We start from the raw sequence: 10,467 nt of genomic DNA on the forward strand, positions 1-10,467 counted from the left end.
AAGGGTTCGATCCCTGGTCCGGGAAGATCCCACATGCCGCGGAGCAACTAAGCCCGTGCGCCACAACTACTGAGCCCGCGTGCTACAACTACTGAGCCTGCACTCTAGAGCCCGTGCTCCGCAACAAGAGAAGCCACCACAATGAGAAGCCCGCGCACGGCAACCAAGAGTAGCCCCCGCGCGCCGCAACTAGAGAAAGCCCGCGTGCAGCAACGAAGACCCAACGCAGGCAAAAAGAAAAAAAAAGAAAGAAAAATCTGCTTACTTCTCCCAGGGGAAGGATAGCTTTGCCAGGTTTTGTAGCTCAGCTATTCTTGGGCATAATGACCATCAACTCTCTCGATGGGAAGGCTCAAGAGCTGCTGGATTTGGACAACAATGGAAAGAGGAGACGTTGAAAAGTGCTGAGGGAAAATGGATCTCCCCCATAGGGCCTCCAAAGAGGGTTTTGTCTTTGGCACTGGCCCACATCTGTAGGCTTTGCTTCTCTGAACGGAAACTGAGTCTGGTAACTTAACACTAAGGTCTTCCTTTGAGGCTTCTTTTGATAACTGAAAAGGTTACTAAGATCCTGTTCGTCTTCTGTAAAATTGCCTCTACAAAATCCCCCCCTTCTCTTGCAATAATTTGTTTAAAGCTTTTGCTGTTTCACCTTAAGTTTCCCAGAGCCAGTGAAAAACAGAAGTAAACACTCTGATATTTTGCCTTTCATCATTTCAAGTTATTTTTGCCCTTTGTGGTTTTATTGCCTGGATGCAGAAAACTCTTTTAGGTTTTTAAGCCATACAGGATAAAATATTCATTTGATTTGATTTTTGAATCCCTTTCACGACCCAGCCTGGCATTTGAGTTTATGTATTATTTCAGCCAGAGCTTTGCAGAGCCCTGAAATGAAAAGTGGGCTTGTTTTCTCTGTTGAATGTACCTTTTTATTACCTTTCCCTCAGCGCTCCCAAGACCTTGAATCCCTGAGACTGGGGTTCTCGTATTTCTCTAGTGCTGCACGGCATTTCCCTGTGTTGGCAGAGTTGCAGCGAGTGTTCCTGTGGTTGAATGAGACCCATCTGCCCTGGTGGAGGTTCAGTGTGAGCTCGATTTTGATGTCTCCAGGCTGAAGTGATGGAGGCGAGGTTTTCAGAGGTGTGTAATTCCTTGGAAAGCCTTTATTAGTCATCTCAGCAAGGTCATGCAAGGTGTTTGAGAGCAGGCTCTGCTGCTGAGCGGCAGGGGGTCCCATCTGAACCCCACTGTGTTCATCACGGGGGGTCCTCAACAGAGGAAGCCGTGGCCGGGGAGGTCTGCTGCTGGCGCCGTGTCCTCTGACTGAAGTGGTAGAGGCAGACAGGCCGTCTGCGGCAGCCCTGTGTGAGGCTGGCCACCCTGCCAGCCTATCTGCCTCAGGAGAATTGCTAAAAGAACCCTGATATTGGGACCTACCTGACAGTCCAGTGGTTAAGACGCCGTGCTTCCACTGCAGGGGGCGTGGGTTCGATCCCCGGTCTGGGAACTAAGATCCCACATGCCACGTGGCGTGGCCAAAAAAATAAAAATAAAAAAAAAGAACCCCTATAAATCCTGCCACTCAACCTATAGGCTTCTCTCCAGGTGCCTGGTAGCTTTGAGTTTCACATGCTGTTCAGGTCCACATACCTGGGCTGCCCCTCCTAATTCCAATCGAACAGGGCATCCTTTACAATTTGACTTGATGTTATGCTATGAAATATTACGGATCGAAAGAAATAGTCTGGTCTCTGTCTTAAAACAGTCACCGAATTATAAAAATGGCACTATAAATTAATTCTAATGATGGACCTCGTTCATAGTTGGTGAAGGGATTTCTGAGATTTTTTTTTTACAAGGGTGAGAGCGAGATATATGAAAGAGAAAGAGAAATATGAAATATTGTGATTTTGTGATACTTTGTGGATTTATGAGCAGTTTTTGAAAATGTATACTTACTGTGCTGTGTATTCTCAGACCATTTACAATTTGCTAGCTTCAAGGTCCGAACTTGAAAAATATTCTCTTCTTCTATTCCCCTCTGACAATAATTGTTATTTATTTCCTGTAAGAAAATATTTGCAAGGGAAAGTGGAAGCTTAAAGGGGTAAAATATTTAGGCTTGGGTGATAGGAAAACGTTTATTTTGTATCCTAAGATTAGAAACATAGTATTTGGAAAAGTTAAATAAATTTGAGTTTATTACCCTGCTCTATCACTCACTAGATGTTTCCTCACCTGGGATGTGGAAAGAAACTTCTGTATTCTTTCCAACCTAAGACACCATTCGTTGTAAGATGCCCCATGATTTTGAGTTACTATGAAAGAAAAATGCTTCTAATTAGACAATGACACAAGGTAGAGAACCTATTGATTGTCAGACACATTCTGATTTCAGAGCAATTCAAAATGCATACAATTTTGAGAATTAGATGAGATACTATCCATACAGCAGTTATCACAGTTTCTGGCCTATAGCTAACATCAGTGTGTGTGTGTGTGTGTGTGTGTGTGTGTGTGTGTGTGTGTGTGTGGTGTATATGTGTACAGAAAGAAAGAGAAAGGTGGGAGAGAGTGAAAGAGAGAGAGAGAGAGAGGGTGGACGTGAGAACGAATTGTACTTCCTTCTTTTCTAGGTGCTCACCCCGCTTTCTCCTCCCCCTCCCTCCCCGCTGCCTTCCCCAAAGACAGCGGCACAACCTGGAAGCCAAAATGGCTTACAATGATAGTCTGTATGGATTCATAGTCTTAGGTTTGCAAACCATTTACTTTTCAACTTACCTAAAGAAAACTTTGGATGTGGAATACCCAGAAAGGGTCAGAGAATTTAGAGAAAAGAGCATGAGGGCATCTAAGATTCTGAGGATCTGTCTATACTAACTTAATTCACCACAGTAGGACAGTCTGCACCATTGTGATCTCACCACAGAAAAGAGGTATCAGAGGGCTACTGACATTCCACGCTTTGTCACCTGTGCTGGCTTGGCAGTGAAGCTTTTGCTAATAACGCCCAAGTCAATTTTGATAACAGTGAGATTTTTTAGGCATCAGTCTAGATATTTCATGCGTGCCAGTTTTAAACTGACTTTAGCCAGTTATTTTAACTCCAAATAAGATCTTAGATCTCCTCTTTGTAAAACAAGATATGGCCTATTTCAAGGAATTATTGAAAACAAAAATGAATGTCATTTGAGGATTTTATGTAATAAATTCTAAATGACAAAATTATTCATCCATACATTCACCAGGCCTTGGTAAGTGCTAGAAAGGTATGAAGATAATAAAGATATAGTCCCTACCATGCACAGGAACCTTCCAGTCTAGCAGGAAAGAGAGAAGTAAACCCGGTAGATGGTGGCAGGTCTTATGATGGGTGTGAGCACTGGGTCCTGCGAAAGCAGGTTGTGATTCTTCACAATAGCAATAGCAGCACGATTGCAGTTCCCTGAACCTGAAACACTCTTGATGAGTGGGTCACCTAATTTTGTCCTCCTGTCTTCCAGTTCGAGGTTTTCCTGTGTTCCAAATGATGCATTGGGCTTAGGCATATTTTATGTGTCTATTTGCAAAATAGATAATGTCTGCATATTGACAAAAATTGGAGTGAAGAGGAAAAATTTCATCAGTAGCTTTAATATTTGGTAATTCACCGAATATCATTTTTCATAAAGACCTTTTGACTCGATCCAGCCGCACTTTGTAAGGGTAAGCAATATTGTGACCCAGAGCAAAAACTTCAACAGTGAATGCTAGGGGCTCATGCTTGAAATAAGGGAAAGAAAGGAAGTAGGACAATTAACATGTCAATCTGCTTGGATAAGTAAGTAGGTAAAAGATTTCCTACTGGAAAGCAGTAGGATGTGCTCAGACCTTTTAGGAACGAAGCAGGGTCCTCTGGTCAATACTTACGCAGCGATGGCTTCTTTAGATTCAGATATATACACACAGTAGCTCAAAAGCTAACAGAGGTTTATGTGTTTGGGAGGACATAGTAGCTAAATATCAAACAAAGGTTTCTATATTGAAGAACACATACAGGTTTATGTTGGACAATTATGAGTAGTATTTTATTTTATTAAATTAAAAAAAAAATTTTGCCATATAACATACAGTAAGATTTTTTTTAATGCTTTTCTTTTTAAAAAATTTTTATTTTATTTATTATTACTTTTTTGGCTGCATTGGGTCATCGTTGCTTTGCATGGGCTTTCTCTAGTTGCGGCGAGCAGGGGCTACTCTTCCTTGCCGTGCGTGGGCTTCTCATTGTGGTGGCTTCTCTTGTTGCGGAGCACGGGCTGTAGAGTGCAGGCTCAGTAGTTGTGGCGCACGGGCTCAGTAGTAGTGGCTCACGGGCTCTAGAGCGCAGGCTCAGTAGTTGTGGCGCACGGGCTTAGTTGCTCCGCAGCATGTGGGATCCTCCTGGACCAGGGCTCGAACCCGTGTTCCCTGCATTGGCAGGCGGACTCCCAACCACTGCACCACCAGGGAAGCCCCATGAGTAGTATTTGAAAGTCAGTTCTATAGATGAAATAGCATACGAAAATTTGCCTAATTATAATTCCAATATATTTATTTGTTCAAATGTTAAACTCATTAATAGCAGGCAGATACTTGTGTCAATTGCCAACATTTATTGGGTATATACTATGGGCTAGGCACTGTTTCAAGCACTTCCTATATCTTAACCCATTTAATCGTAACAATCTATGAGGAAGAAACTACTCCTATCCATATTTTACAGAAAAATCTAAGGTCCGGAATGTCAGAAACTTGCCTGAGGGCAGACAGCTTGTAGGTGGCAGAGCTGAGATTCGAGCTTGGAATCTTCATGGCCCACACTCTTGCCTGGAATTGTCTCAGACATCTGCAGTCGCATGGCCTCCATCCTCTCCTGCCTGTGCCTTAGGCTGGGCCCCTGGGCTTGGTCCAGGCACTCCCATCTCTCCCCGCTGCTCTGTCCGCCTTCCTCTGCTGTTCTACAGGCGTCCGTGGGCCCCAGCTGATGCCTTTTCCCCACCCTCTTGACCCCGCCCTCCCCGCATCTTGGCCACTAGAGGGCGCGAGGAACAGAAACTCGAGGGTAACAGGTGTCTGGCAGCGGCTGGGAAGGGGCTGGATCCGCCCATCTTCTATCCTCACTTCCCTCTCCCCAGAAGGCAGTGGTGAAGTTGGGGAGGCCTAGGTGGCCGCCGGAGGCGGGAGGAGAAGCTGGCCCCCAGTCCTTCCGTGCTCCCGGCCAGCTAACCCCAAACCACTAAAGCGGGGTTCCGGAGGAGGGGCTTGGCGGAGGGGTGAGAAGACTGTATTGTCTCCCCCTGCGTCACCGCAGCACACACTCGGCACCAGATTTTCCCTACTCACTCCATTCCCCTAAAACTCCAACACCAAGACATTTGGGTCTCCCGCTCAAGCTGGAGATCTGAGCGTTGTACAGATTCCCCTGAAGGCATAGTCAGTCTTTCTGTTTCGGTAGTGCAGTGAGATTTAGAGGACAGGGGGACATCAGGAGGAAATTTTAACAGATCTTCACTCTGACGAGACCTCATGCTAATGACACATTTTTTGTTGTTAAGAGTTGAATACTAGTTAGGATGCAGAGTCAAGTAAATTATACTGCTTTTAAATTAGGACTCAGCTGTGAACGTGGGGATTTGTTTTGTTGCTATCCCAGGGTCTAGCACGGTATCTATAATATCGATATATAAATCGCTCAATTGAAATAGGAATTTTATTAATGGATCATTTCACTCTGAAGGTAAGGCTTTGCCTATTTAGTCATGTAGATAGAATGTGTACTATTCTTTAATGAGGACGATAATTTAATAACCAGCTCATCTAAGCCCACAGTTCTGGCCAACTTACCCAAAAGCTTCCAGTACCCGCTGGTTCTAAGCGGCAGCTGTGGTGCTGTGGAGAGTGCCCTGGGCTGGGAGCCAGAGACCTGTTTTCATTCTGGCTCTCCCTGCCCTGTGTGTACTATTGGGCTGGTCACTTCCTCATCTGTAAAAGAGCCATTACTGGTTTTATAAAGTCAGGACCGTGGTGAGGATTACAAGATAAACACTATTTTTTTTTTTTTTTTTTTTGCCTGCCAACCCAGGCAAAGCTCAGACTTTAGATTAATCTAACCCTCCCTCTTTGCTCCTTGACGTGGGCCGTGGAGCACACAGGAGGAGCGAGCCATCCAAGCATGCACACTGATGCAGCTGCAGACTTCTGGAATCTCATAGCACCCGGACCCACCGTCCTCTCCATTTGCAAAGCCGTGTACATGTTCTAATTTAGCCCGCTCTTCACTTTCCTACGATGGTTATTCCAACCTTTGGCTATATTTAAAGTTCTCCATATCTCTTCCCAAACCAAAGCTATATGTATACATACATACATATATATATATATATATATATATACACATATATATATATATATACATATATATATAAAGAATCTACACATGTTATCAATTCTTGAGGGGGAAAAAAATAAAGCATAGAAAAAAGACTGGAGTGAAATATGCCAGAATGTAAGTTGTGGGTTTTTGGTCTTTCATATTTCTCTGTGCTTTTCAAGTGTTCTAGTCCATCATGTATTGCATGCAGTTTCCAAAATAACAACAACAACAGAACAGAAAAACTACCATTCAAGGAGCTACCACCTACCCATTGATTTATCCCCCCACCCCCTGCTCCCAAATCTGATTCCCGGCCCAGATGCAGGGTTCTCGCTCTTTCTCTCCAGGGCTAATCTGATCATCTGTGCTATTAATTCTATATTCTCCTGACTTCTAAGGATCTTGCCTTGACATTAGATAACCCTTTTTCTCCCCATTCAATCTCCCATTCCTTTTTGGTCTCTTGGCGAGCATATAAGTATGCTTAAAGGAATTCCCTGGAGGTCCAGTGGTTAGGACTCGGTGCTTTCACTGCCAGGGGCCGGGTTCAATCCCTGGTCGGGGAACTAAGATCCCACAAGCCACATGGTGCGGCCAAAATAAAAATACGCTTAAGTCCCCTCCATATATCAGCAAACAAACAAAACTCCCCAGGCTCCAGCTCCGCCTTGGCTCCCCTCTAACTCTAGACCCGTACCCCCTTTTCCTTTTATAGTCTGAGTTCTAGAAAGAGTCTGAATTCCAGCCTCTAAGTCTCCACGACTGACCGTTTAACCCGTTGCAGCCTGGCTTCCACCTTCACAACACCCTTAAAATGGCTCTTGCCAAGATCTCCTCTCAGGTTTCATCTTCCTCTGCTCTTCTGACCTTGCTCAGTCTTGTTGGAACGTCCCTTCTATGCCATGAATTCTGCCACCTATTATGAATGTGTCCCAGACCAGCTCTTCCTGGGCCCGTGGGGCAGGGGCCACTGTGTGAGGCGTATCTCCCGGATTGTCCCCCGGGCCCTTCACACGTGGTGTGTCTACCGTGGGGTTCGAGAGCTGCCCTCCCCCGGTCCTTTCCTCCTCATTTGCTGGATCCCTGCCACCTTGCGGGCGTCCCCGTCCCCTCCTCAGCTTGTTGGCTGTGCTGTCGGTGTGGAGCCTGGCTGTGACTCACCTGGACCTTTGCGGTGCTCTCCCAGCCATGTCTCTGATTCTAGCATTGACTGCGTTTCACTGCCAGCAATAATCCTTGTCACACACACCTCCCATCCTCTCTGACCCTGGCTCCGAATTCCTTGGTGGCCTCTCATTGCCCAGAGGTACAACCTGAGCTCCTCTCCGTGGTCCTTCGTGGACTCGCTCGCTGTACATCTCTTGCCCATGTCCCGCCACGCCCCAGTAGCTTGCACTTCCACACTCCCATAGCTTGGACTCCTCTGAATCCTCAATGCCGTTATCGTTTGCCCCTTTGCATATATTTCCTTTGTGCATGATATTTTCTCTGTGCTGGCACATTGGACAGATTCTGTCTCATCTGTCAAATGTCAGCTCAAATACTGCCACTTCTGTGATGTCCTCCCTGATTTCTCCCAGGGAAGACTCAGGTGCTTCTTTTCCTGTATTCTCCCTGCCCTTTGTGTAATTATCTTATTATACTCTAATTTGTTTTGTTTATTTCTCTTTTAGATTGTAAGGTTCGTGGGGCAGGCGATATGACTAATTTTTTAGCTTTTTTTTTTTTTACTGTGAAATATAACGCACACAGAAGTGCATTAATCAAAACTTAGATCACTTATATGTAGAATCTAAAATATGATACGGGGAATTCACTGGTGGTCCAGTGGTTAGGACTCCACACTCTCACTGCAGGGAGCATGGGTTCGATTGCTGGTCAGGGAGCTAAGTTCCCACATGCCACGTGGCACGGCCAAAATATCTCTATGTGTGTGTGTGTGTGTGTGTGTGTGTGTGTGTGTGTGTGTGTGTGTGTGTGTATATAATACAAATGAACTTATGTACAAAACAGAAACAGACTTACAAACATAGAAAAGAAACATACGGTTACCAAAGGGGAAAGGGCGGGGAAGGGATAAATTAAGAATTTGGGATTAACATATACACACTACTATATATAAAGTAGGTAAACAACAAGATCCTATTGTATAGCACAGGGAACTATATTAAAAATCCTGTAATAAACAAAAACGGAAGAGAATGTGAAAAAGAATATATATACATATATATATAACTGAATCATTTTGCTGTACACCTGAAACTAACACAACATTGTAAATCAACTATACTTCAAAAAAAACCTTAGAGATAATGAATAATCATAAAGTGAACACTTGTGTAACCACTGCCCAGGTCATGAAAAGGAGTATTTTCAGTCCTCCAGGAGCCCCCTGTCTCCTTTCCGGATCTCACCCATCCCCCTACTAACTTGGCTTTTATGGCAATTTTTACTTCCTCGCTTTTCTTCATAGTTGCACTACCTATATATTCGTTTCTAAACAAATCATTTAGTTTTACCTGTTTTTGAACTTTACACAGTCAAATCATGTTTTCTGTTGTGTTTTACTTCCTTTATTCAACATTGTGTTTGTATGTGATTGTGTGTCCTAATTTTTATTATTGTATAGCAGCATTTCATTACATGAATTTACTGCATGTAATGTATCTATTAATGGATGTTTGGTTTATTTCCAGCTTGGGGCTATGATGGTGCTTCAGATATCTTGTACACTTCTTTTGGTCTCCATGTACATGAGTTTCTTCAGGGTATAGATCCAGGAACGGAATTGCCTGTCACGGGGTGTATATATCTTCAACTCTACCAGATAATGCTAAACTGTCTTCCAAAGTGTCTGTCACAATTTACAACCCACCAGCCTTGTAAAGGGTGCCCATTGCTCTGTATCTTTGCCAATATGTGGTATTGTCCGACTTTTCCATTTTTACTGACGTGGTTGGCATGGGGTAGTATTTCATTGTGGCTTCAATTTGTGTTTCTCTCTTAGTAAGGAGGCTGAGCACCCTTATGAGTTAATGGGTCAGCTGAATTTCCTCCTTAGTGAAGGCCCATTTAAGTTTTGCTCACTTTCTAATGGGTTGCTTGTCTTTATTTTATGGCTTTGTAAGTTTTTGCACATTCTGGATATGAGTCCTTTGTTGGCCGTATGTGTTGAAAGTAAGCTATAGCATAAAATCACAAACATTAAAGATTTATTGATTATAGTGTTTTTAACATTCTTTCCCTTAGTACTAATCAGTAAGTAGAAACAGAGTAATTAGGCAATAAATAATAGTATACGTTACTTCAAATTAATCCTGTCCTTCCCTTCTTCTCTCCAGGCGTCATCATTGTACCCAGTGCCGGTGTTGGGATTGTCCTTGGAGGCTACATCATAAAAAAATTGAAACTTGGTGCAAGGGAATCTGCAAAACTAGCGATGATCTGCAGTGGTGTGTCTTTACTCTGCTTTTCAACCCTGTTTATTGTTGGATGTGAAAGTATCAATCTAGGTGGCATAAACATCCCGTATACAACAGGGTAAGTATCTTGGAAGAGGCGTCTCGTCTCATCCTGGTCATGATTGAAGTGCGAAGCTCTGCGGTGTTTGGATCCCAGGGTTCGGCTTGCTCCCCTCCCTCCATGCGGGGCTCGCTACGCCTGCGTTTCTGTCCCGGTAGAGCTGCACCCTCTTGGGCAGAGGCCTCCGTCTCTCCGTTGTCTGTGTCCCTTTTGACCCTCGCAGCATCTCCCATGGCATTTGGGTTACAGTACATGAGGAGGAAATGCTAGTTGGCTTAATGAAAACTGTTCTTTTTTTTTAATGTAATGTTTTGAATAGGTAATACATTCACATAGTTTCAAAACAACGTTCAGTGAAAATACAGTGTGCCCCAAGGCCTCCACCCCACTTCTCCCCAAAGACAAACCAGGGAACCGCTTTTTTTTTTTTTTTTTTTTTTTTTTGTGGTATGCGGGCCTCCCTCTGTTGTGGCCTCTCCCGTTGCGGAGCACAGGCTCCGGACGCGCAGGCTCAGCGGCCATGGCTCACGGGCCCAGCCGCTCCGCGGCATGTG

The 10,467-nt window shown here is 44.2% G+C and overlaps 1 protein-coding gene across 1 annotated transcript in view; it reads left to right on the forward strand.

The window, feature by feature from the left end:
* Nucleotides 1-10,467, forward strand: part of SLCO5A1 (solute carrier organic anion transporter family member 5A1) — a 135,894-nt gene that overhangs the window by 101,338 nt on the left and 24,089 nt on the right. Inside the window, exon 4 of the mRNA XM_055091148.1 lies at nucleotides 9,733-9,931. Within this exon, the coding sequence (XP_054947123.1) occupies nucleotides 9,733-9,931 (199 nt within the window). The remainder of the gene's footprint in view (nucleotides 1-9,732; nucleotides 9,932-10,467) is intronic.

Source organism: Physeter macrocephalus, chromosome 15 (assembly GCF_002837175.3).
Source record: "Physeter macrocephalus isolate SW-GA chromosome 15, ASM283717v5, whole genome shotgun sequence".
NCBI lineage: Eukaryota > Metazoa > Chordata > Mammalia > Artiodactyla > Physeteridae > Physeter > Physeter macrocephalus.